Consider the following 27,892-nt stretch of genomic DNA (forward strand, 5'->3'; position numbering starts at 1 on the left):
TACAGGGGACATCAAATTACTGTAAAACATCATAATTCCATTTTTAATTATCAGTTCCATGTTCTGTCATCTATTTTTCCATTACCTTTCCTGACGATTTAGATTTGATATTGTTTCAGTATCGGTATCCAGATATTTAGGCAGAGTATTGTTAAAAAGTCACAATTTGGGCATTGTGAGGTCACTAATAGCTACATGTTGCACAATGACTTCATGACTCTCCCACCAAAGGTTCATCACAAGATGAGAATCTTGAGAATCAAATTCTAGGTTACCTGACTCATCATGTGATTGTTCCCTTCAGAAGATGGAGGCCAGTTTCCAGACCTCCACCATGATGGAAATGCACGTCGAAGGAGGAATGATGACTCAGCATTTGACTCACAAAACCCCTCCGCGGGTTCCCCCAAAGCCCACCTCCATGTCCCCACCCTCTTTTGTTTCCAAGGTGTCAGGAGGACGCCAGCAGTCACCTTCACCTGTCCGCCACGTGAAGGGGCCGACACCTGCACCTGTCAGGTAGGACCGCCACCGTTGAGCCCAGTGATCCAGGGTTACGACTGTCGTAGAATCCCTGACAATAAAAATCCGACTGATTGAATATGGTGTTGTAATCTGTGTTGTCTGCAGACCCGTTTCTCCCTCCAGCAGACCGTCGGTGTCCCCCATCAGACCCGTCAAGTCTCCCATCATGACCAGGAAAAGGGTGAGGACAGTCAACAAAGTACCAAGGCAGTTTGTCAAATAGTCACAAAGTTCTCAAATCTACTGATAGCACCAACTTTCAACTGGAAGTATCATTAGTGTCTGAACCAGGGTTTTTACCAGAACCTAGGACGACATTACACTACAAAACGTTGGGCTCAGGTAATGAAACCAACCAAGCTTTATACAATTAAACCTCTAAGTTTGCTTTAGACGACTTACCCTCTTAGTTAGCTTTATACAACGAAACCTCTAAGTTAGCTTTAGACTACTTACCCTCTTAGTTAGCTTTATACAACGAAACCTCTTAGTTAGCTTTAGACTACTTACCCTCTTAGTTAGCTTTATACAATGAAACCTCTTAGTTAGCTTTAGACAACTTATCCTCTTAGTTAGCTTTATACAATGAAACCTCTAAGTTAGCTTTAGACAACTTATCCTCTTAGTGAGCTTGATACAATGAAACCTCTTAGTTAGCTTTAGACAACTTATCCTCTTAGTTAGCTTTATACAATGAAACCTCTAAGTTAGCTTTAGACAACTTATCCTCTTAGTTAGCTTGATACAATGAAACCTCTTAGTTAGCTTTAGACTACTTACCCTCTTAGTTAGCTTTATACAATGAAACCTCTTAGTTAGCTTTAGACAACTTATCCTCTTAGTTAGCTTTATACAATGAAACCTCTAAGTTAGCTTTAGACAACTTATCCTCTTAGTTAGCTTGATACAATGAAACCTCTTAGTTAGCTTTAGACAACTTATCCTCTTAGTTAGCTTTATACAATGAAACCTCTAAGTTAGCTTTAGACAACTTATCCTCTTAGTTAGCTTGATACAATGAAACCTCTTAGTTAGCTTTAGACAATGAAACCTCTGTGTTAGCTTTAGACTACTTAACCTCGTAGTTAGCTTTATACAACGAAACCTCTTAGTTAGCTTTAGACTACTTAACCTCTTAGTTAGCTTTATACAATGAAACCTCTTAGTTAGCTTTAGACGACTTAACCTCGTAGTTAGCTTTATACAACGAAACCTCTTAGTTAGCTTTAGACTACTTAACCTCTTAGTTAGCCTTAGACGACTTATCCTCTTAGTTAGCTTTATACAACGAAACCTCTTAGTTAGCTTTAGACTACTTAACCTCTTAGTTAGCTTTATACAACGAAACCTCTTAGTTAGCTTTATACAACGAAACCTCTTAGTTAGCTTTAGACTACTTATCCTCTTAGTTAGCTTTATACAACGAAACATCTTAGTTAGCTTTGGACAACTTATCCTCTTAGTTAGCTTTAGACAACGTATCCTCTTAGTTAGCTTTATACAACGAAACATCTTAGTTAGCTTTGGACAACTTATCCTCTTAGTTAGCTTTATACAACGAAACCTCTTAGTTAGCTTTAGACTACTTAACCTCTTAGTTAGCTTTAGACGACTTATCCTCTTAGTTAGCTTTATACAACGAAACCTCTTAGTTAGCTTTAGACTACTTAACCTCTTAGTTAGCTTTATACAACAAAACCTCTTAGTTAGCTTTATACAACGAAACCTCTTAGTTAGCTTTAGACTACTTAACCTCTTAGTTAGCTTTAGACGACTTATCCTCTTAGTTAGCTTTATACAACGAAACCTCTTAGTTAGCTTTAGACTACTTAACCTCTTAGTTAGCTTTATACAACGAAACCTCTTAGTTAGCTTTAGACTACTTAACCTCTTAGTTAGCTTTATACAACGAAACCTCTTAGTTAGCTTTAGACTTCTTAACCTCTTAGTTAGCTTTAGACGACTTATCCTCTTAGTTAGCTTTAGTCATGTCTGCTAAAAGACCGACCTCCTCTTGCAGCTCTCAGGCTCTGCCGAGGTCCTGCCCCCCTGGAAGCAACAGGGCTACGTGTCTGAAGCCAGTTACACCAGTATGACCAGCATGGCCAGTGTGAGCAGCGCCACCCAGCTCCATGTGGAGAGGCAGTGGGAGCAGCAGGTCCCCAGAGAGGTGAGGACCTTGTCATGTGGATCTGCATGCTGATTAAGCGTTGAGCGGGAACAGTAAATGTGGGTTGAACTATGAGTCAGGTGATGCGTCAGGCAGGTAGACTTACCATGTCTGCTCCCAAAAGATCCATTTATCTCACTTCATTTTCTTTATTCTTTCACTTCTTCTCTTCATGTACCTGAACTGACAGAACATGTTCAGCTCCATTCGTCTAAATTACCAAATCAAAGACCAGGCTTGTCCCATAAACCCAGACAAACGCACAATAAGAAGAGCTTCTAATTGTACTTGAATCCTATTTTAGCTGCTCCTAATGGGGATTTTCAAGTCTCACTCAGTCTCTAACTTCTATGGTGACGGGTGTTTCCCATAGAGGTGTGTTCAGGCCTGGTGGTGCCCACTCACCCCGGCATATTGGCTTCGGTCGGAGGGAAAATCACAGGAGCGGTGCAGCACAAAGGCTCCTGCAAAGGGTTCATGATTCATTATGTTATATTTTTTTCTGCTGCTTTTAATGAAACTCGTCTCTCCTTGTTTCAGTGCCAGTGTTGCTCTAAGCATGTCTTCATGTCTTCAGCGATTGTTTTTTCTTTTCTTGTATGTATAATATGAAGTCTTTTTTCAGTCTTTAGGGCTTTTCTTCGAGTATTTCCTCCGTGGGGGTCCTGAGCTCAATGTGCTGATTTTATGTCTCCAGGCTGAGGGCGGGGTCAAAGCCGAGGCGGTAGCCACTGTAGTGGCAGCCCTTGACCTTGCTCGCGTCCGCCGGCCCGTGCATGTGGAGGGCGGTGGAGCTGAAGAGCAGGATGCTGTAGAGGTGGAGATAAAGCAGCAGGTGGCGGCAACTGAAGAGAAACACAACATCTTAACTGTAACACTTCCTGCTGAGCCACCAGCTGCTGTGGCTGTGACATCAGAGCAGATCAGAGTCCAGGTCCACCAAGTCTCCCAGGTCGGCGGAGTTTCATATAAGATCAGATTTCTGACAATCAGAACCTCCGTTTTCTTACCTGTTCTATAAACTCTATTGGTCACTCCAGATTCAGAGAACGACAGAAGCCTCTTCCCACACGGACACTGGTGTCTCTCCAAATTCAGTTCCACATTTCACAGTTTCTAAAGTTTCTGTCCCAAAACATGAAACGAGCCACGAGGTAAGAGAGGAGCTGCAGGCCGCCGTCCTCATCCACAATTCTCCATCTTTAACAGACACACATCTTAACGTTCAGTCTGTGGCGTGGTTGACTTTGACTTCATCCTCACAGTGTCTTTCATCCTGAAGTGTTGCATCACGTTGTGTTTGATCGGTATGGTCAGTATCTCAACCATCTGGTTGTTGTGATCTTACCAAAACAGAGTCAGAGTACATTCCTCTTTTAATGAGGTAAAGGTAAATCAAAAATGTCTCTTCAGCTACATTTGAGGGATCAGCTGTAGGGAAGAAGATGGAAAACTATCTGGTCATCCTTTTTCTAAAACAATGCCAATTATGGTCACTCATGTGTTCATGGCTGAATAAAACATTCTTTACAAGTTCCTTTTTTTATCATTTGTGAAATGGGTGGGGAAAGTTTTGGCAGGTGATTTTTTTTTTTTTTTTGTGCTTTTGTTTGTCAGTATTTTGATAGACAAAATACTGACAAACAATACAGGATAAGCGGTAGACAATGGATGGATGGAAGTAGTGGATCACTTACAAAATTAGTATTACACCAACACTCAAATATTATCCTGAGCAAAAAAATCACCTGGCAAAATCTTGTTTCACCTGTTCCACAAATAAAAAGAGTGAAGGGACTTAATGTCAATGTCCCAGAGACACAATTATATAATTGTGAATCTATGATTAATTAAAGTGTAATGATAGAAGTCCTACCTCCCTTTTCATTGTGTACATAAACACGTGTGTTGTCATGCTGTGTCATTACTCCTGGCAGCTAATGCTTTGACTATTTCCTCAGAGGAACTCTGACTCTGTCTGGACTCTGTCAGGGCTCTGTCTGGACTCTGTCTGGACTCTGTCAGGGCTCTGTCTGGGCTCTGTCAGGACTCTGTCTGGGCTCTGTCTGGGCTCTGTCAGGACTCTGTCTGGGCTCTATCTGGGCTCTGTCAGGACTCTGTCAGGGCTCTGTCTGGGCTCTGTCTGGGCTCTGTCAGGACTCTGTCAGGGCTCTGTCTGGGCTCTGTCAGGACTCTGTCAGGACTCTGTCAGGACTCTGTCTGGGCTCTGTAGGACTCTGTCTGGGCTCTGTCTGGGCTCTGTCAGGGCTCTGTCAGGGCTCTGTCAGGGCTCTGTAGGGCTCTGTCAGGGCTCTGTAGGGCTCTGTCAGGGCTCTGTCTGGGCTCTGTCAGGGCTCTGTCAGGACTCTGTCTGGGCTCTGTAGGACTCTGTCTGGGCTCTGTCAGGGTTCTGTCAGGGTTCTGTCTGGGCTCTGTCTGGGCTCTGTCTGGGCTCTGTCTGGACCACTCACTAATCCTCAGCTGGACATGGGAGGCTCTGTTTTTGAAGACGGTTAATGTTGTTCTCGTTGGCTCGGTCAGGTGTCCTTCGCCGGCTCTGCCATTGCCACTCTACAGAAAGAGCTGTCCTCATCCTCTGCTCCCAGAAAGCTCATCAAACCTGTTAAGTCTCCCAGTCCATCTCGCAGAGCAGCCGCGGTGGAGGTACGCTTGATGCCAGAGCCCCTCCCCCCGCCCTTCAGAGACACCAGATATCAGTTTGAGTTGCAGCCAAGTGGAGCCTATGCAATGAGTGAGGAGGAGTTTGAGGACTGGGAGCCTCAGGTTGGTCCGAACCCCAGCTTTCGTCCTCCCTTCAATTCCCCTCATTTAACCCCATGTGGACTGTCACCTGCGTACCTCGTCTTCACCATAACGCAGCCAATCACACACTGCCCTTCATCCTCGTCATGAAGAATCCTCTTCTTTGTGTCTTCACCTGTTGACCTTCATCCCTCTGTCCTCTCTGCAGGGTTTTATCTGTTCTAACCGTCTTCCACCCCTCCATCCTCACAGAACTCCACTTCTGACTTTGTTGTTTTCTGTGTTTGACTTGAGCTGTTGTTTTTTGCTCAGGAAGCAGCTGCAGTTCCCGCAAGAGTTCCAGAGCCTGTTGTTCCTCCCACTCTTATTGCTGTAAGTACAGTTAATTTCCTTCAGGAAGCAAGGAAAGCATTACTATAATTAGTAAATGTGTATTCTGACTCAAAACCTTAGTTAATGACAAGATTCCTGCAGAATTAATGACTTTTTGAAGGTATATGAGGTTATATGAAGGCGTTTGAGGGTATATTTACATTTACATTTAGGTCATTTAGCAGACGCTTTTGTCCAAAGCGACTTACAATAAGTACATTTGCCAAAAGAAGGAAACAAAGAAACCACAACATATCAGAGCTAAAAACAGAAAGTGTTAGATCCTCGTCTGAGTAAAGTAGTAGCTGTTCAGCAAAACATACCTTAAGAGCAACAGTGTTGCTATAGGTTTAGACGTTTAGTGTTTGTCAGAGTGCTATAGGTAAGGGTTTTATTCAGGTTAAGCTTGAGGTGATGTGCAGTTGTCCAGACAGAGATGTCAGCCAGACAGTTCGAGATGCGAGTTGCAATGTGAGTGTCAGAGGACGGGGGAAAAGAGAGGAACAGGGGGGTGTCATCTGTGTAACAATGGTAGGAGAATCCATGCGATGTGATTACAGAACCTAGTGATCTGGTGTAGAGTGAGAACAGAAGCGGTGCTAATACTGAGCCTTGAGGGACACCCGTGTCCAGACAACAGGGTTTGGACATAGAGCCATTCCAAGGGCCAGGAAGTGGAGGGTCTGCAGGGAGGCATATACTGAAATGGTGTCCGCCTTCTTGACTGCAGACTGGCAGTTCCATAGCCCCCCTTGTACTTCAAGTTCCATACCGGTGGAGAATGGTGGATAGCAGAGATTGGATGGGTTACAGCCTCGAGCGAAGGGTCTCTGGTAAAATCTTCTCCAGTGTGATGTCCTGACTTGGATAGGACACATGGCTGCGATGGGTGGTGGTTTAGATGTTATGCCTACCTCAATGGACTCCCGCAGATAGACTCCCTTGTCTTCGTTTGGCTGTCCTGACGCTGCAGCTGACGCTGTAGTGACAAGCTTTTAAGTGCTCAGTTTACCTCATGCGCAGACTGGGGCCCCTCCCTCCAATCAAGTCTATTCACTACAGCTGAGCTGGCTGAAACTAGCTAATTGCCCACTCAGTATGCACAGCTTCACAAGAATTTAAACAACAAGCTTTCTAGACAAGACAAAATGTTACAACTAGCTTTACTCACAGAATGCCTAAATCCAAATCTACAATTAGTTTCTGACTTACCAACATGATAAAAAACAGCTTCCTTCCTTTCTCCAGACAAAATGTGGTTTATATGAAGGTGTTTGAGGGTGTATGTAGACGTTTGAGGGTAAATAAAGGTGTTTGAGGTTGTATGAGGGTATATAAAGGCATTTGAGGGTATATGAAGGCGTATGAGGGTATATGAAGGTGTTTTAGGGTGGATGAGAGTATATGAAAGCGTTTAAGTGTGTATGAGGGTATATTAAGGCGTAGGAGGGTGTGTGAAGGCGTTTGAATGTCTATGAATGTGTGTAGAGGGGTATGAGGGTATGTAAAGGCGTATGAGGGTATATGATGGTGTGTAGGGGTGTATGAGGATGTGTGAAGGCGTATTAGGGTATATGAAGGTGTATGACAGCTACTGAAGATGTCATTGTTTCTCTGTGCAGGGCCTGAAGAATGTCACTGTGACAGAGGGTGAGTCGTTGACCCTGGAGTGTCAGATCAGCGGTCAACCAGCTCCCACCATCTTGTGGTTCAGAGAGGACTACAAGATCGAGAGCTCGACCGACTTCCAGATCAGCTATGTTAATGGATTTGCCCAGCTGGTGATCCGCGAGGCGTTTGCTGAAGACAGCGGTCGCTTCACCTGCACTGCCACTAGCGAGGCGGGCACCGTCAGCACTTCCTGCTACCTGCTTGTCAAAGGTAACCATGTAGTTGAGTCATAGACGAAAGTCACATGAAAACGTGTGAATATTGAATTCAATCATGAAAGGAAAATAATTCCCAACTCAATCAATTAGCGGCCTTTTAACTGTCGCAAGTACAGACAGAACAGTTAAATTACCGTAACTTTAGGTTGACTGTGATAGATTCAATTAGAAATAAATAGAAAGTGATCTCCATCCTGAAGGTAGAACATCAATCATGAATCTGAAGATATGTTTTGTTTTTTTGTCCATCACTCACATTTTGTTCTCTCTGTTCTAGTGTCAGAAGAGATTGAGAGCAGAGAAGAAATAACGACTGTCTCTGAAACTGGAATCACTCAAGAGAAAGTGTGAGTTGTAAATGTCAAAATCAGTAATAAATCATCCACTGTAACATCAAATCAGTGTTTGACCAGCTGTGGTTTACTGCAGTGCTGCGGTGGACACCAAGCAACAGGTGATGGTGGAGGTGAGTGCAGGAGAGTCCAGCGCTCCCTTCTTCATCAAGAAGCCGACCATTCAGAAGCTGGTGGAGGGAGGAGGAGTTGTCTTTGAATGCCAAGTTGGAGGAAACCCCAAACCTCACATCATCTGGAAGAAGAGTGGTGTGCCACTAACTACTGGATACAGGTACCATGCTCTACCAGGGTCTCCTCACACCTGTTATTGTTCAAATTTTTCATAGTTGTGGTCCAGTTCTGCAAAGTTCCACCAGGGCCTCCTCACATTTGTTATTGTCCAAATGTTTCATAGTCGAGGTCCAGTTCTGAAAAGCTCCACCAGGTCCTACTCACTCTGTGAACCATCGGCTTGTAAATATGTCTGACTAGACCAGGTTGTGATGTGCAGGCAGCTCCTCTGCCATCAGTGTATGAATGTGTGTGAAAGACTGAATATAGACTGAATGTAGTGTAAGGAGCCTTGAGTGGTCAGAAAGACTAGAAAATACTATAGAATTGCAATAATTTACCATTTACCATATGCTCAGAAAAATGAATGCTCTGTTCATAATATTTTTTTTTCTAAATTCTAAATATTCTCAAAGGACTAGACCAGTGTTACTACATACCATCGTCTATTCGACACCAGCCGCCTAGCTTACTAAAACCCCCACCATTGTTTACCAAAGTTGCTATATTATTATATAGTTTGTTTAACTATTGCTTTTTGTTTTGCCAACAGATACAGAGTCACCTACAAGAAGGAGACTGGAGAATGCAAACTGGAGATCTCCATGACTTTTGCTGATGATGCTGGAGAATACTCCATCTTCCTCAAGAATCAACAAGGAGAAGCCTCCGCCTCCGCCAACCTGCTGGAGGAAGGTACCAGCATCCTTCTGTTTCTTTCTGACAAACTGCTTGAATGCTTTAGTTCGATCGGTGTCTCACAGTGTGACTGCATCTGTTTTTCCAGAGGAATATGAAGCCTACATGAAGCAACAGGACATGACGTATAAAACTGAAGTGACAACGACTGTTGTTCAGGAACCCTCTGTGATCGTGAGTGAATACGAGCTGGAACAGAGGAGGGTGACGACCCCCATGAGCTTTGTCTCAGAAACGGTACTTTCTTTCTAAACATCCATTGTTCTGTGATATCATTGTATAAGTATATATATAAGTATATATATAGTGTCAGTTCATATTTCATGTTAAACACATAAAAACTCTTTTTGTAGGAGTTTCTCATTTCTGCCTTTGAGGAGAGGATCATCCAGGAGATTGAGCTCCGTATCATGAGGATTACCTACAGAGAGCTGGTGACGGAGGACGGAGAGCTGATGGTGACTGCAGCAGAGGAGGAAGTGGTGCAGCCGGCTTTTGATACGCCGGTCAAAAACTACAGGATCATGGATGGAATGGGCGTCACTTTCCACTGCAAGATGGGTGGAAACCCGCTGCCGAAGGTGCTGAGCTGAAAAGCTTACCAAACGTGGCATTGTATGGCAAATACAGCCCATATTTCACAATGACCCTATTTATATTTATAGTGTGTTTTTATAAACTTTGATGCAACATCATAAATAGGCAGTATTGGGTTGACTCTCATTGTAACTGACTTTGGGCTCTTGTTAATCTGTTCAGCCAAGTTAATACCTGATTTTAATAGATGTCAGTGTAATTGTGTATATACGTACAGCTGATTTATTTCTGTATTAGAGAAGACTTATTTTCCTTAGGAAAGCTTAGCTCCTGATATTGAGACGTTGTATTGATTGATAAAACGATCTTCTCTTCTACCAGATTGTTTGGTACAAAGACGGCCAGCGTATCAGGCATGGTGGCCGTCACCAGATGGAGGTTCTCCAAGATGGACGAGCCAGCCTTCGCCTTGCTGTGGTTCTACCAGAGGATGAGGGCGTGTACACTGCCTTCGCCACCAATGTGAAGGGAAATGCTGTCAGTTCTGGGAAACTCTACGTTGAGCCATCCGGAGCTGTAACACCTCAGAGATACACACCACAGCCAGCGATGCAGAGGATCAGGTAAAGAAATAAGAAATACTTCTCAGGTGTACAACTGTGGACATCTGGGTATCAACTGTGGTTTTTCCTCAGGTCCACATCTCCTCGCTCAATGAGCCGCTCACCAGGACGTTCATCTAGCCGTTCCCCCGGACGTTCTCCAGCCCGCCGACTTGACGAGACAGACGAGGCTCAGCTGGAAAGACTCTACAAGCCTGTGTTTGTCATGAAACCTTCCTCAATAAAATGCTCTGAGGGGCAAACTGCCAGATTCGACTTGAAGGTCGTTGGAAGGCCGATGCCAGAGACATACTGGTTCCACAATGGTAAGAGAAACAGAGAATCTAGAAAAGCTCCTTCATCTGTTGCTACTGGCACGTAAAGACATGTAATCCTCCTTTTCCCAGGGCAACAAGTGGTCAATGACTACACCCACAAGATAGTGGTTAAAGAGGACGGTACCCAGTCACTGATCATCGTCCCGGCCATGCCACAAGACTCTGGAGAGTGGACAGTCATCGCTCAGAACAGAGCTGGACGTACTAATGTCTCTGTAACTCTCACTGTTGACGGTGAGTCTGGGTCAGATGCACCTTTTAAATAAACATCTGGTGGGATGAAGCCATGACTAGCACCTAGTCTTTGGAGTGCATTCACTAGGCGACTCTTGCATCTTCAGAAAATGTCATACATCATTAAATAGTTTCTTGTGCTGCACTGTGTTTTCCCCCATCCACAGCTCGAGAAAGCCTGATGCGGCCTCAGTTCATTGAGAAGCTGAAGAACATCACTGTAAAGCAGGGCACCTTGGTTGAGCTTGCTGTCAAAGCCATCGGAAACCCCCTGCCTGACATTGTCTGGCTGAAAAACAGTGACATTATCACCCCACATAAACATCCGCATATCAAGTATGTATCTTTAATTCCGTCTATGCATGATTTCTATTTCTTTGACAGAGGTATGTACAACTTTAGTGTATTCACTATGTCGGAATTATGTATTTCAGGATTGATGGAACTAAAGGAGAGGCCATATTCCAGATTCCATCTTCTTCAGGCTCAGACAGCGCCTGGTACACTGCTACAGCCATCAACAAGGCTGGCAGAGACACTACTCGCTGCAGGGTCAATGTTGAGGTGGACTTCACTGCTCCGCATGCTGAGAGGAAGCTCATTATTACCAAAGGAACCTACAAAGCCAAGGAAATTGCAGCTCCCGAGTTGGAGCCTCTTCATCTGAGATACGGTCAAGAGCAATGGGAGGAGGGCGATCTGTACGACAAAGAGAAGCAGCAGAAACCACAGTTCAAGAAGAAGCTGACCTCTATCAGAATGAAGCGTTTTGGTCCAGCTCATTTTGAGTGCAGACTAACCCCTATTGGTGACCCCACCATGGTAGTGGAGTGGCTGCATGACGGCAAACCCCTGGAAGCTGCCAACAGGTTGCGCATGGTCAATGAATTTGGCTACTGCAGTCTTGACTATGAAGCTGCTTATGCTAGAGACAGTGGCGTCATCACCTGCAGAGCCACAAACAAGTACGGAGTCGACCAGACCTCAGCCACCCTCATCGTCAAGGATGAGAAGGGTCTGGTTGAGGAGACGCAGCTTCCTGAAGGCAGGAAGGGATTGCACAGAATGGATGAGATTGAACGCATAGCTCATGAGGGAGGACCTGCAGGAGTCACCACTGATGAGGAATTTGAAAAGACCAAACCACAGATTGTCCTCCTGCCTGAACCAGCTAGAGTGCTGGAAGGCGACATTGCACGATTCCGCTGCAGAGTGACTGGTTATCCAGCACCCAAGGTAAACTGGTACCTCAACGGACAACTTATCCGCAAAAGCAAGAGATACAGACTTCGGTATGATGGTATTTATTACTTGGAGATTGTCGACATCAAGTCCTACGACTCAGGAGAGGTCAGGGTGGTTGCAGACAATCCTCTAGGTACAACTGAACACACTGTGAAGCTGGAGATCCAACAGAAAGAGGACTTTAGATCCGTACTGCGTCGTGCTCCAGAACAGAAGGCTGCAGAGTCTTCACATGACCCCGGCAGAATCGGATTTGATGTTGTGAAGGCCGACCGAGCTGGCGAGGCCACACAGGACAGGGAAGTCGTTAAGCTGCGTAAGACACAGCGAGTTGTTCACGAGAAAACCTCAGAGGAGTCGGATGAACTGAAGCACAAATTCAAGCGTAGGACAGAGGAAGGTTTCTACGAGTCCATCTCCTCTGTTGAGTCCAAATCTCGCAAGAGGGACGACTCCTATGAGGATCTGCTGAAGAAGACTAAGGAGGATCTGCTTCATCACTTGAAAGAGAAAGAAGAAGCTGAGAGGAAGAGGATGGAGGAACAGGGCAAAATCACTATCCCCACAATCAAACCGGAGAGGGTCCAGCTCTCCCCCAGCATGGAAGCACCCAAGATCCTGGAACGCATTACAAGCAGGACAGTTGCTCCAATGGATGAGGTTCGTTTCCGAGTCCGAGTCGTCGGTAGACCAGAACCCGAGTGCCAGTGGTTCAAGAATGGCATTCTAGTGGAAAAGTCTGACCGCATTTACTGGTACTGGCCTGAGGATCATGTGTGTGAACTGGTTATAACAGATGTCACAGCAGAGGACTCTGCTAGCATCATGGTTAAAGCCATGAATGTTGCTGGGGAGGCCTCGAGCCACGCCTTCCTGCTTGTGCAAGGTAAAGCCATTTTACACCAAATCCATCCATCAAAATGCTTGTCGTCTCCATCCTAATCGATGTGACTCTAACTTCATATTTTCTCATTACAGCCAAGGCAACAATCACCTTTACCCAACAACTGGCAGATGCCAGTGCAAACGAGAAAGACACCATGGTGACTTTTGAGTGTGAAACGAACGAACCTTTCATCAAAGTCAAATGGCTCAAGAACAACATGGAGATCTCCTCTGGAGACAAATACAGGATGCACTCAGACAGAAAGGTCCATTTCCTGTCTGTGCTGATAATTGAAATGAGGGATGATGCTGAATACTCTTGTGTGCTTGTGGATGATGAGAGCATTAGGACAAACGCCAGGCTCCACGTAGAAGGTATATTTACACCCTAACTCTTTCCAGCACTGTGTTCTTGGGGATTATTTGGTGACTTGGTAGATGACGTCGTTGATATGGTTCTGTACCCAGGTGCTTCCCTGGAGCTCATCAAACACATGGAGAACATTGAGGTGCCAGAGACCTACTCTGGAGAGTTTGAGGTTGAACTGTCTCGCGAGGATGCTGAGGGCAGCTGGTTCTTTGGAGCTAAGGAAATCTCTGCCAGCAGTAAATACATCATGTCCTCCCGTCGAGGAAGACAAACCCTGTCTGTCAGGGATGTCAGGAAAGCAGACCAGGGGAAATATACCTTTGTATGTGGAGATCTGAAGACCAGCGCCTCACTGAAGATGAAATGTAAGTAACTTTACAGAGTAGGTGATTATGTTGAGCTAAATTTCTTTGCCCACTGTCAACATGAGTTTGTATGTACTATTCTCAGTGTTTCTCATCTGGAATCCCCATGCCAATTTGGTGTTACTCTGCATTTCAGCACATTTATAGATTTTTAATCAAAGGTATTAAACATGTCCAAAAATCATTTCTCAAAATTTGTAAATGCATATTCTTTTGTTGAGGGTTTCTAATCTTAGTGCTTTCTGGGCCTTGTAAATAATTTGTTATCAATAAAGGGAAGGCATAATCAGTCATTTAGTTTGCCCGTTCAGATCACGTGCCTGCTCGGTTTGGGCTAATTGTTTGGAATTGTTGGGAACTGTTCATCCAGTTCAGCTCCACCCTGTACAGCCTGGGTTCCTCAGCAAAACAACAAGATACCAAGATCAATGGTTCTTCATACAAATATACACACGGGTGATGCTGCTGCAGCACCAGCTATTGGCACCACATTTGTCAAGGTTACTCAGACATCCTATTTACACATGTTCACCAAATGTGGTTGCAATATTTTTGTAAGCCCTGCCACATGCAACATTTGAGAAAACAAGTGCCAGCTATAGAAAAACGTTTGTTTGTTACTTTATATTCAGATTGCATCACATTCAACATTGACTGCTCCTCAGCATTTTACCCTCTGAGTGTGAAGTTGATCAGCTGAACCGTGATGGAGTGATTCCTTGCTTATCTTTTGATGGTGTTTCAGTCAAGGTGACTGTAGTTTGCTTTGATAATAATAATGTTTCTTTGCCTTTAGTGCGCCCAGTGACCCTGATGCAGCCCTTGACTGACCTCACAGTGTGCGAGGGCGACATTGCTCAGCTGGAGGTCAAGTTCTCCCAGGAAAACGTGGAGGGAACCTGGATGAAAAATGGCCAGGCCATCTCTGCCTCAGACCGTGTCCACATTGTAATCGACAAACAGGTTCACAAGCTGCTGCTGGAGAATGTCACCAGAGATGATGCTGCTTCCTTCTCTTTCGTGGTTCCTGCCCAGGACATCTCCACCTCAGGCAAAGTCAATGTTCAAAGTAAGAGACAGAATTAATATCAGATCTAAGTCTTAACAACCTCTAAGAATCATAAGAACACATTGAACCCATCATCTGTCCTTCCTTGCAGCTATTGACATTGTGGTACCACTTAAGGACGTGTCCTCCATTGAAGGCACTAAGGCCGTTCTAGAGGCCAAGATCTCCGCTCAGGACATTAGCTCGGTCAAATGGTACCACAACGACAAATTGCTGATGCCCAGTGACAGAATCCAAATGGTTGCAAAGGGAGCCAAGCAGCGTCTGGTCTTCACCCGGACCTTTGCTTCTGATGAAGGGCGCTACAAACTGGTGGTTGGCAAGGTCGACACCAGCTGCAGCCTGTCTGTCGAAAGTAAGACTGATTTTATTCTTCCTTAATCCTGTTCTTAAATCCAAGTTCCAGTTCCTTATTCTAACCAAGATGTTGTTTTTACAGAGGTACACATCATGAAGCACATGGAGGACAAAGTGTGCTCAGAGTCCCAGAACGTCACCTTCAATGTGGAAGTCTCTCACCCTGGTATTGACCCGGTCTGGACTTTCAAGAACCAGCAGCTCAAACCTGGAGCCAAATACAAGATGGAGTCCAAGGGCAAGGCTCACTCTCTAATGATTATTGACACCATGAAGGACGAGGAGGGACAGTACATGTTCCATGCTGGGGAAAAGACATCCAGCGCCAATCTCACTGTCTCTGGTACGACGAAATAACATTCAAATCGCATGTCAAAAACTACCAGTATGAACAAGATGATATCGCAACACACTCTCCTGTCCCAAAAAAGAGGTTTTAGGTTTCGGCAACAGCTTCTGTGTCCATTATGGTCAGGTCTTGCTCAGGGAAGTGCCTTGAGCTTTGCACTACCCAAAGCTCATGACCATAGTTGAGGGTTCTAAGATTGACTGGTCAGGTACTACGCCTGCATCACTGCTTACACCACAGCCAACCTGCTGTCTATCTCAGACCTCGTGAAGCGTGCAGTTCACACTTGTTCAGTGTTACGGATGTCAATAGAGCACGAAAGGAGACGACCCAAGAACTTGTTTTCCCGCGTTTATTTTCTGCAGAAGACAATAGCATACATTATTTGCTGTTCCTTCTTTCTCTCTGTACCTCTGTTCCTAAACAAAAAAATTACATACACATTTATGACTGCAATGGTGTCCAAAGCAGTACTTCTAAAAGTAAAATGGCACAGCAGCATTTTTCACCCAACTTGCCCTCACCATACAAGGCGGCGTGAGTCTGCGTTACCGAAGCTTAGGAGGTACAGAAAAGGTGACATTTGGCAAAGTGGTTTCTGCAGGAAACATTGATTAAAAATAACGATAAATTAAAATAACTCATTACGATAAAATTCACACATATTCAACAATCATTAAATGATAAATAATATTGACAAATACAAATTGGAAATAAAAATTGATAAAGTGCGTTTTTACTTCTGTTACATCAGAATGAGTTAAAAATATTTTTAATTTTGAGATGATTCATATGATACGTGGTCAGATCTGGTATGGAGTGACATTGGACCAGAATCCTAAAACAAGCTGTGTTTGTGCTGCCACTAGGTGGAGCCATCACACGGCCCCTGCAGGACGTGATGGTGGCGGAGTCTCAGACTGCCGTGCTGGAGTGTGAAGTAGCCAACGCCAATGCTGAGGGCAGGTGGCTGAAGGACGGTCAGCAGGTTGAATTCAGTGAGAATGTGGTGAGTGAGGTGGACGGGGCCGTCAGAAGGCTCATCATCATCATCACCAGACCACAGGATGTTGGAGAGTACACCTACCAGGTGGCCAACTCCAAGACCAGTGCCAACCTCAGGGTGGAGGGTAAGTATCTGCTGCTCACACACTTTCTTCATCTGATTGGTGGCTGATCAGCTGATATTCACAAGCTGCACCTGTAACCTGATCAAAACTTTAGATTTGTGTTTCACCGCATTAGAACATTTAAAACTGGATGGATATAGCTTTTTGCAATGCGGCAGCAAAGCTCAGAGTCATTGGAGCACTGCAGTAAAAGGAAAGTGACTCTTCAATTTGTTTTTTTGTGTTTTTTTTTTCTTAAAAATGAACCGGTAACCCTAAGGCCACGGGACCTCCTACCTACGTGGACTTTGTCCCCCTTTGTGCAATGTCACTTGACTTCCTGTGGGTGGGACTCTCTGGCACAGTATTCAAATGGTTTGAATCCTAATTGAAGCACAGTGACTAGTTTGTATAGATAATTACACATCTGAATGGGCACAAATTACATGTGGAGTTCCCCAAGGCTCCATTCTGGGGCCTCTTCTGTTCAATATCTACATGCTTCTACTGGCTCAGATAATAAAAAACAACCAAATATGTTACCATGACTACGCAGACAATACACAAGTTTACATAACCAATACCAGTACTGATTAGATGCATTGAGCAAATCAATAATTCGATGGAGCAGAATTTTCTCAAATTAAACAAAGACAAAACTGAAATCATTGTTATTGGAGCCGAGGAAGAACGGTCAAAAGTTAGCACCCAGCTTCAAGCGGTAATGGTAAAAACCACAAACAAAGCCAGAAACTTAGGTGTAGTCATGGACTTAGACCTGAACTTCAACAGCCACATTACATCAGTTACAAAGTCAGCCTACTATCACCTAAAGAATATATCAAGGATTAAAGGACTTATGACTCAGCAGGATTTGGAAAAACTTGTCCATGCATTTATCTTCAGCAGGCTCGACTACTGTAACAGTGTCTTCACAGGTCTCCCTAAAAAGTCCATCAGACAGCTGCAGTTAATTCAGAACGCTGCTGCTCGAGTCCTCACTAAGACCAAAAAAGTGGCTTCCTGTCTGTCAAAAAATTTACTTTAAAATACTCCTGCTGGTTTACAAAGCACTGAATGGTTTAGGACCAAAATACAATCCTGATCTTCTGCTTAGCTATGAACCATCCAGACCTCTAAGATCATCTGGGACAGGTCTGCTCTGTGTCCCCAGAGTCAGAACCAAACATGGAGAGGCAGCCTTCAGTTTTTACGCACCACATATCTTGAACCAACTTCCAGAAAGCTGCAGGTCTGCTGCAAATCTCAGCTCTTTTAAATCAAGATTCAAGACTTTTTCTGTTTGCTGCTGCCTTTCAGTAAACAATACTATCTGTGAACTTCTTATACTGCACTGTAATTTCTATTCCTTGATATTCTTGTTTTTATTTATTTTTAATTTTTTAATTTCAACTTTATTTTTTATTGGCTTGTTTAAATGTTTTTTTTGCAATGTTTTTTTTTTTTTATGTTTTATGTAAAGCACTTCGAATTTCCCTGTTGTTGAAGGTGCTATACAAATAAAATTGCCTTGCCTTGCCTTGTAGGTATAAGTACAAACGTTTCAGAAATGTTAACTATAATGTGTCATGTATGTTGTTTTCTGATTATATGAACACTGAGTCCTGTGTTTCCATGTCCAGCGGTGAAGATCAAGAAGACTCTGAGGAACCAGACCGTTACAGAGACCCAGGATGCGGTGTTCACACTAGAACTCACCCACCTGGATGTGAAGGGATCCCAGTGGATCAAGAATGGTGTGGAGTTGCAGAACAGCAACAAGTATGAGATCACGTCTGACGGCATGGTGCACACACTGAAGGTCAAGAACTGCAACACACAGGACGAGTCCGTTTACTCCTTCAAGCTAGGAAAACTGACAGCCAATGCCAGGCTCAGCGTCGAGAGTGAGTTACTGATTTATATATAGAATAAATATAATATATATAATTCAAGGCCCCATAATCCACGATTATACTGTCTGTTGACATGCTCCAGTTGAGCCGTCTAGGATCTAAGCGTACTGGTTTTCCTTCTACTCTGCAGCGATCAAAATCATAAAGAAGATAAAGGACGTGACGTCTCTGTTGGATGGCACCGCCTCCTTTGAGATGAGCCTGTCACATGACGACATTCCCGTCAGGTGGATGTTTAAAGGCGTGGAGCTCAAGTCCAGCGACAAGTGTAAGATTCTGTCCGAGCGGAAAGCTCACAAGCTGATCCTGCAGAAGGTGGACGGCAGTGACGCCGGCGAGTACAGAGCCGTGGTGGGACACCTGCAGTGCAGCGCCGCACTCACTGTGGAGGGTACGTTGCAATTTATTTTAAAATGAAATAACATGTTAGATGTATTTATATTAGGGCTGTCAAAGGATAATTAATTTGTGGAATTAACGTGTTAATTGTTAAAAGCATTAACGCTGTCGGCTCTCTGGAGATTCAAGCATAACAAAAAAAGATGGAACAAACAATAGAGTACTGCGATCCAACGACACACTGCAGCTACGTGACGTTAACCTCTCACCACGGAGCCTAATAATAAAGGCAGTGTTACAGCTGTGAAAGCAGCAGTGCATTGTGGGTACACTTTATCTGTCAGTGAATAAATGCAACAACTAGACTCAAGCTGTTTTGTTGTATAAACAGTCAATTATGAATATCTCTACTGCAAACTCTGCTCTGTTTGTATCAGGAAAACACAAAGTGGAATGTTTAGTTAATGGTAGAACTGTAGCGTATTATTAAGTACTTGTACTAGAGATCTAAAATGTTCTTCTTCATGTCCTCAGCCCTGCGAGTCACCAAACCCCTGAAGAGCATCCAGGTCCCAGAGACCCAGGTGGCCTCGTTCGAGTGTGAAGTTTCTCACTTCAACGTGCCGTCCACGTGGCTGAAAGACGGTGTGGAGATCGAGATGAGCGAGAAGTTCAGGATCGTGGTTCAGGGGAAACTCCACCAGCTGAAGATCATGAACACCAGCAGGGAGGACTCTGCAGAGTACACCTTCGTCTGCGGGAACGACCGAGTCTCTGCCACGCTCACCGTTAACCGTAAGTTACAACACGAGTCGGACCGGCAGACTTCAGTCTGCTTCCTGTTTGGTCCATTTGGTCAGGCTCGAAACGAAAACATGATATTATTGAAGTAGTTTTATTATTATAACCCAGTATAATGATCATAACTACAATCTCAACAATAACCAATAACAATAATCATTTGATAACATCAAATCTAAAGACTTCACACTTTGAGGAAATGATCAATCGAAAGTTGAATCAGAGGATCAAATGAATGTGCAATTATTGGAGCATCTTGGTAACATTTGTTGCTTTTCACCTGTCAGATAAATGTGAAAATGGAAAAAAAAGTGTAAATATGCACAATATATAATTTGGCATCATTCATTATGTGAAAATACAAGTAAAAAAACAATTTAGTTAAAACCCCATTCAGTAAAAGAATGAAAAATGTCATTATTTTTGATTTATAAGCCATTTGATACATTTTAGTTTTCTAAATTGTGATTTAGTTATTATTATTATCTCTTATGGTAATAACAATTTCACTTGTGTAATGGAAACCAAACCACATTAACTTGAACCATAATTAAGAACCATAAGAGAATACATTTTGAAAATGTTTTTGATGTATATAATAAATATTTGTTGTATTATTGCATATGGCTTTCTAAGTCTAATGGAGCTGAAATAGAGAAGATGATTCCATGAAATAAATCCCGTCTTTGAGTCTTTGACTGGTGTTGATGGTTCGATGGCGTGTTTGATCCGAGCTGAACTTCCTCTGCAGCTGTCCTCATCACCTCCATGCTGAAGGATCTGAACGCTCAGGAGAGAGACACCATCACCTTCGAGGTCAACGTCAACTACGAGGGCATCACCTACAAGTGGCTGAAGAACGGCGTGGAGGTGAAGTCTTCGGACAGATGTCAGGTCCGCAGCCGCCAGCTCACTCACTCGCTCACCATCCGGAACGTTCACTTCGGGGACGGAGGAGAGTACCAGTTCATGGCCGGATCCGCCGCCACAGCCGCCAACCTCTTTGTGGAAGGTACCGGTTCGCTGTGCATGTTAACTTTCATTTGATTTCTCAGATTGAGATGGTTCTTCTTCACTGTGGCTGTTCTTGTTGTTGTCAGCTCGTGTGATTGAGTTCACCAAGAAGATTAAGGACATAAAAATCACAGAGAAGAAGAAGGCGATATTTGAGTGTGAGGTTTCTGAGCCCAACATCCAGGTGATGTGGATGAGGGATGGCCAGGAGCTTGATGTGTCTGAGGAAAGGTTCGTCACACTTCATCAACACTTCATCAACACTCCATCAACACTTCATCAACACTTCATCAACACTTCATCAACACTCCATCAACACTCCATCAACACTCCATCAACACTTCATCAACACTTCATCAACACTTCATCAACACTCCATCAACACTTCATCAACACTCCATCAACACTTCATCAACACTTCATCAACACTCCATCAACACTTCATCAACACTTCATCAACACTTCATCAACACTCCATCAACACTCCATCAACACTCCATCAACACTTCATCAACACTTCATCAACACTTCATCAACACTCCATCAACACTTCATCAACACTCCATCAACACTTCATCAACACTTCATCAACACTTCATCAACACTTCATCAACACTTCATCAGCACTTCATCAACACTTCATCAACACTCCATCAACACTTCATCAACACTCCATCAACACTTCATCAACACTCCATCAACACTTCATCAACACTCCATCAACACTTCATCAACACTCCATCAACACTTCATCAACACTTCATCAACACTTCATCAACACTCCATCAACACTTCTTCAGCACTTCATCAACACTCCATCAACACTTCATCAACACTTCATCAACACTTCATCAACACTTCATCAGCACTTCATCAACACTCCATCAACACTTCTTCAGCACTTTATCAACACTCCATCAACACTTCATCAACACTTCATCAACACTTCATCAACACTTCATCAGCACTTCATCAACACTTCATCAACACTTCATCAACACTTCATCAGCACTTCATCAACACTCCATCAACACTTCTTCAGCACTTTATCAACACTTCATCAACACTTCATCAACACTCCATCAACACTTCATCAACACTCCATCAACACTTCTTCAGCACTTCATCAACGTTCATCAACGTCCATCAACGTTGTGTTCAGGTACACTGTGACGGCAGAGAAGTACGTCCACCGTCTGATGATCCAGACAGTCCGTATGTCCGATGCCGGAATGTATTCGGTGGTGGCCGGGTCGAGCGTCTCCAAGGCCCAGCTGACAGTGGAGGGCCGCGACATCCGGATCTCTCAAGTAGCTGAGAAGGAAATCACGGTGAGACCTTTATTTTAATCATTTCATAAGAGGTACATGACATTTGCACATATTAGTTTTGTAGCTTAAATGTCCCAACATCCACAAACCCTCAAAACAAACCATCATCCCTCCAAACTTATGGTTGTCAGTAGTTAGTTTGTCAGCTTCAGTTGGCTCACATTATGGTTTAATGAACCAGCATCAACATCACAGGGATTCAGAAGTTAGTAGGAAGACTTTGTATACCTGAGTATATATCCTGTAAGACTACTTGCCTGGCTAAACGTTACCTAGAGCTAGACAAATCTAAAGATTATCGTATATTATGTTACTTCACCGTAGTGTTGTGCAGTCTACAGGTTCTAGAAAAGTACTGTGATAAGTTGATATGTACCAGCAGGGCAGTGGTGGGTGAGCAGCTCTGCTAGAGGACTGAAAGCATCCACAAGAGAACGGTTTGGGTCCAGATCCAAGATTTAGCTAGTATAGCTAACTAGAAGGATATAGCTAACAATCGGGAATGCTCGCGTTCTCCGCGGCTGGGGCAGTCGCAGGTGCTTCGGCCGCCGCAGGCGCTTCGGCCGCCTTCGTCCCCCTAAGTTCAGACTTCGGGATGCCCGGTGCGGTGCGTGGGCCTCTCGTCTGCCTCTCCGTTCGGCGCGCTCCCCCCTCCTTCCTTCCGACCTCCGGGCCGGGGATGGGCCCCCGTCGGGCCCGCATGTGCGGGCGCGGCTGCCGGTGTCTACATAGCATGACCCACTAACACCCCCCGCCCCCCAAAAAAAAAAAAAAACCTCAGATGAGGACCTAACACTTGTTCTAATTTTAGCTCTTACTTTATCGGCAATGACATGTTGTGGTTTCTTTGTTTCCTTCTTTTGACAAATGTACTTATTGTAAGTCGCTTTGGACAAAAGCGTCTGCTAAATGACCTAAATGTAAATGTAAATGTAAATGAGTCGACACATGAAGTTAGAAGAAGATTAAAGTAGGACAGGAACCGCTCTGAGCTGGTTCTGGATCAGCAGAACTCCATTCAGAAAACAAGGAAAATAGCAATGTGGCTCGAATTAACGACCTGATAACATTATTATTATTATTAGATTCCATTTCAGATTTTTTGCCATGATCATATTGGTTCAGTATTGGGATCCAGATATCATGAAGTATCATGAGTATCGTATCAAAGTCAATTGTGAAGTGAAAGGTTTGTTTAAATGAAGCAGCTAGATGATCTCTACTGACTTGCCCTTCTTCGCAGGTTCTGGAAAAACAAAGAGCGACCTTCGAGTTTGAGGTGAACGAGGACGATGTGGAGGGTCGTTGGCTGAGGAACGGCGTGGAGATCCATTTCGAGGTGGAGCAGAGGTTTAGCTACGTCACCATCAGGAAGCTGCACCGCCTCACCATCTCTGAGACATACAAGAGTGACGCCGGCGAGTACACCTTCATCGCCGGCAAGAACAGGACCACCATGAACCTCAGAGTCAACAGTGAGTCCAATAATCTGAATATTTAACAGCAGTGATTGATTTTGACTCGATCATAGTACAAATGTATTTGTTACTAAAACCACACTGACATCACAGGATCATATATAGAACAGTTGTATAGAACGGTAGTATAGAACGGTAGTATAGAACAGTGATATAGAGCGGTGATATAGAACAGTAGTATAGAATGGTAGTATAGAATGGTGATATAGTAGTATAGAATGGTAGTATAGAACAGTGATATAGAGCTGTGATATAGAACAGTAGTATAGAATGGTAGTATAGAATGGTGATATAGTAGTATAGAATGGTAGTATAGAACAGTGATATAGAGCGGTGATATAGAACAGTAGTATAGAACGGTAGTATAGAACAGTGATATAGAGCGGTGATATAGAACAGTAATATAGAACGGTATTATAGAACAGTGATATAGAACAGTAGTATAGAACGGTAGTATAGAACGGTAGCATAGAACAGTGATATAGAGCGGTGATATAGAACAGTAGTATAGAATGGTAGTATGGAATGGTAGTATAGAACAGTGATATAGAACAGTAGTAAAGAACGGTAGTATAGAACAGTGATATAGAGCGGTGATATAGAACAGTAGTATAGAATGGTAGTATGGAATGGTAGTATAGAACAGTGATATAGAACAGTAGTAAAGAACGGTAGTATAGAACAGTGATATAGAGCGGTGATATAGAACAGTAGTATAGAATGGTAGTATGCAATGGTGATATAGTAGTATAGAATGGTAGTATATAACAGTGATATAGAGCGGTGATATAGAACAGTTGTATAGAATGGTAGTATGGAATGGTGATATAGTAGTATAGAATGGTAGTATAGAACAGTGATATAGAGCGGTGATATAGAACAGTAGTATAGAATGGTAGTATAGAATGGTGATATAGTAGTATAGAATGGTAGTATAGAACAGTGATATAGAGCGGTGATATAGAACAGTAGTATAGAACGGTAGTATAGAACAGTGATATAGAGCGGTGATATAGAACAGTAGTATAGAATGGTAGTATAGAATGGTGATATAGTAGTATAGAATGGTAGTATAGAACAGTGATATAGAGCGGTGATATAGAACAGTAGTATAGAATGGTAGTATAGAATGGTGATATAGTAGTATAGAATGGTAGTATAGAACAGTGATATAGAGCGGTGATATAGAACAGTAGTATAGAACGGTAGTATAGAACAGTGATATAGAGCGGTGATATAGAACAGTAGTATAGAATGGTAGTATAGAATTGTGATATAGTAGTATAGAATGGTAGTATAGAACAGTGATATAGAGCGGTGATATAGAACAGTAGTATAGAATGGTAGTATAGAATGGTGATATAGTAGTATAGAATGGTAGTATAGAACAGTGATATAGAGCGGTGATATAGAACAGTAGTATAGAACGGTAGTATAGAACAGTGATATAGAGCGGTGATATAGAACAGTAGTATAGAATGGTAGTATAGAATGGTGATATAGTAGTATAGAATGGTAGTATAGAACAGTGATATAGAGCGGTGATATAGAACAGTAGTATAGAATGGTAGTATAGAATGGTGATATAGTAGTATAGAATGGTAGTATAGAACAGTGATATAGAGCGGTGATATAGAACAGTAGTATAGAATGGTAGTATAGAATGGTGATATAGTAGTATAGAATGGTAGTATAGAACACGTTGGTGCGCTCACTTCATGAAAGAAGGGGGCGTCAGGATCAGGGACGGTTTCGCCTGCTGATTAGGGAGCTGAGCAATGATCCCAATCAGGCCCAGGTGGACTTCAGGATGTTGCTGGTCCATTTTGCTTCACTGCTAGCACTACTGGAACCGCCTATCCAAAACAAGACCACCAGTCCCTCTGCGATCCAGCTGATGGTCAAATGATTTTTCATGTGTTGAGGCGAGACATTGAAACAACAGTTCACTCTCTCCGGCTGACAAAATCTTTAATTTTCTATCTTGTTCAGTCCCAGAGCCTCCTCAGATCCTCCGCCACATGGAGCCCCAGTCGGTGGAGGCCGGTAAACCCGCCCGCTTCTCGGTGCAGGTGAGCGGCATTCCTCAGCCTCGAGTCTCCTGGTACAAAAACTCCCAGGCTCTGTCTTCAGGCTTCAAGTGCAAGTTCCTCCACGACGGCAACGAGCACTCGCTGCTGCTGATCGAAGTGTTCCCTGAGGACGCCGCCGTCTACAACTGTGAGGCCAAGAATGACTACGGCGTTGCCACGAGCACCGCATCGCTCAACGTGGAAGGTGAGATGGGAGGGTTAGACAGGAGGGTTAGACGGGAGGGTTAGACAGGAGGGTGAGACGGGAGGGTTAGATGGCAGGGTCAGACGGGAGGGTTAGATGGGAGGGTTAGACAGGAGGGTTAGACGGGAGGGTTAGACAGGAGGGTGAGACGGGAGGGTTAGATGGCAGGGTGAGACGGGAGGGTTAGATGGCAGGGTGAGACGGGAGGGTTAGATGGGAGGGTTAGACAGGAGGGTTAGACGGCAGGGTAAGACGGGAGGGTTAGACAGCAGGGTTAGTCAGGAGGGTTAGACGGGAGGGTTAGACAGGAGGGTTAGACGGCAGGGTTAGACGGGAGGGTTAGTCAGGAGGGTGAGACGGGAGGGTTAGATGGCAGGGTGAGACGGGAGGGTTAGATGGGAGGGTTAGACAGCAGGGTAAGACGGGAGGGTTAGACAGGAGGGTCCATCAGAGCGTGTAATGATGCTGTGTGTGTGTGTGTGTGTGTGTGTGTTTGTGTGTGTGTTGTAGTGTCGGAGGTGGTCTCCCCAGACTCGGCCGCCACCGTCGCGCCTCCTGTCATCGTCTCACCTGTCGCCAGCACCTCCACCCGTGAGGGAGAACCGGCTCGCTTCCAGTGCAGAGTCCGAGGAGATGGTAAGAAAAGAACACTCCCACTTCAGCTGAATCTCTACGGTTGACTTTCAGCTCACTGCTCAATCGTCCTGATTCGGGCTGCGTATCGCTCCCATATGAAGGGAATTCTTTTTAAATCAAATCAAATCAAACTTTATTTATATGGCACTTTTCATACTTTAAAGTAGCACAAAGTGCCTCACAGAAAATAAAAGCCAACAAAACAAAAACAAAACAAGATATGAACAACAAAGCTGCAAGCAGTCTCTGGTTTCTCCACATAGCCTTGTTCGGTCTCTGTATGAAATGTTAGTAATGTGAAGCCTGAGAGTGTTGGTGCAACATCATCACTGCTTATGTTGCTGTTTGAGGGTCTGAGTGCTTCTCGGCAGCTGAAAGGTTGCAAATGAATGTCTGCAAAGCGTTCAGCTACTCCACCTGCTGGCTAACCAGCAGCACAGCCTCCCACATGTCTGTACAAGGATATAGTGGTGTGGTTCCTGCACAGAGGAGGTGTCGGTGGAGTAGTGGGCTAGATCTATAACACAGAGCTGGATCAATGGAATGGATTTTTGCGAGTGATCCTGATGTGATTGTTTGCATCAAAAGGTTAAATTATATATTTACAAAGTGCTGAGAGGAGATTCAAAAAGATTGCAATATACTGTATATTGTTATACAACCTTAAAATATCACAATATTATTAATAGGCCATATCGCCCAGCCCTAAAATGCTTAATAACTTTTCACTGCACAGGTCTTTAGGTTGTCCTGACCAAATTTGAAGTCCATCAGATTAACAGTTCAAATACAGCATTAAAATGACTTCAAAAGGCACATTGAATTCAAAGTGGCCAACTTCCTGTTGGTTTCTGGGTTCACCAAGTTTCATTCATTTTAGAGACATGTCGGGGGAAGCTACGGAGTCATTTTGGCCCCGCCCCAGCACGAGGCCCCAAGAATATCACGTTTTTCACCAGTCCTGATACGTGTGCCAACCTTGAGATGTCAAGCATGACGCGGTCCTCAAATAGGCAATTCATTTAGTTAAATAATAGTTCTCGTTTCAACAGGGCTGCTGACGACTCGGTGGTCAGCCGTAAAATGAGTTTGTATACGTAAAATGACAGTTGATGAAGTCACTGGTGATGACAACCCACACCCACCAAACTCACATTTAATACTACAGTTTCTTCAAATACTTGAAAAAATCAGTGGATTTCCCAGATATGTGTTGTGTTAATCCACATGAGCCTCTTCACATCTGCATGAATGAGATCCACCACACAGCTCTGAACACATGTCTTCTCTCCAGATGTGAAGATCAGCTGGTTCCACAAGGAGAAGGAGATAAAGCAGTCTGACTTCTTCAGGATGTCTCAGTTTGACGACAGCTGCCAGCTGGAGATCTCCAGGGTTTACCCTGAAGACGAGGGCGAGTACACCTGCATGGCCACCAACAACGCCGGGACTGCCTCCTGCTCCGCTACGCTCTCATTGGACGGTAAGTCTGTCAGCAGAGAGAATATCAACATACATTTCAGAGTCGTGGTAGGGCCACAGGTTCTATAACTTAGTGATATTTCAGAGTTGTGGTCGGGCCACAGGTTCTATAAC

General features: G+C 43.9%; 1 protein-coding gene across 1 annotated transcript in view; it reads left to right on the forward strand.

Moving 5' to 3' along the window:
• The window catches only part of ttn.2 (titin, tandem duplicate 2), a 224,101-nt gene that overhangs the window by 2,492 nt on the left and 193,717 nt on the right, over positions 1-27,892 (forward strand). The window contains exons 5-35 of the mRNA XM_084022030.1: positions 305-519; positions 631-706; positions 2,546-2,695; positions 5,771-5,830; positions 7,453-7,711; positions 7,997-8,066; positions 8,149-8,346; positions 8,899-9,041; positions 9,133-9,281; positions 9,398-9,625; positions 9,963-10,204; positions 10,277-10,509; positions 10,591-10,755; positions 10,923-11,091; positions 11,190-12,886; positions 12,979-13,260; positions 13,354-13,620; positions 14,417-14,689; positions 14,781-15,044; positions 15,129-15,389; positions 16,265-16,525; positions 18,148-18,411; positions 18,551-18,811; positions 19,294-19,554; positions 20,312-20,572; positions 20,661-20,805; positions 21,737-21,905; positions 23,149-23,380; positions 25,376-25,660; positions 26,171-26,296; positions 27,591-27,779. Of these exons, the coding sequence (XP_083878156.1) occupies positions 305-519; positions 631-706; positions 2,546-2,695; positions 5,771-5,830; positions 7,453-7,711; positions 7,997-8,066; positions 8,149-8,346; positions 8,899-9,041; positions 9,133-9,281; positions 9,398-9,625; positions 9,963-10,204; positions 10,277-10,509; positions 10,591-10,755; positions 10,923-11,091; positions 11,190-12,886; positions 12,979-13,260; positions 13,354-13,620; positions 14,417-14,689; positions 14,781-15,044; positions 15,129-15,389; positions 16,265-16,525; positions 18,148-18,411; positions 18,551-18,811; positions 19,294-19,554; positions 20,312-20,572; positions 20,661-20,805; positions 21,737-21,905; positions 23,149-23,380; positions 25,376-25,660; positions 26,171-26,296; positions 27,591-27,779 (7,855 nt within the window). The remainder of the gene's footprint in view (positions 1-304; positions 520-630; positions 707-2,545; positions 2,696-5,770; positions 5,831-7,452; positions 7,712-7,996; positions 8,067-8,148; positions 8,347-8,898; positions 9,042-9,132; positions 9,282-9,397; positions 9,626-9,962; positions 10,205-10,276; positions 10,510-10,590; positions 10,756-10,922; positions 11,092-11,189; positions 12,887-12,978; positions 13,261-13,353; positions 13,621-14,416; positions 14,690-14,780; positions 15,045-15,128; positions 15,390-16,264; positions 16,526-18,147; positions 18,412-18,550; positions 18,812-19,293; positions 19,555-20,311; positions 20,573-20,660; positions 20,806-21,736; positions 21,906-23,148; positions 23,381-25,375; positions 25,661-26,170; positions 26,297-27,590; positions 27,780-27,892) is intronic.

The sequence above is a fragment of the Eutrigla gurnardus genome (genome assembly GCF_963514095.1).
Source record: "Eutrigla gurnardus genome assembly, chromosome: 12".
Classification (NCBI taxonomy): Eukaryota; Metazoa; Chordata; class Actinopteri; order Perciformes; family Triglidae; genus Eutrigla; species Eutrigla gurnardus.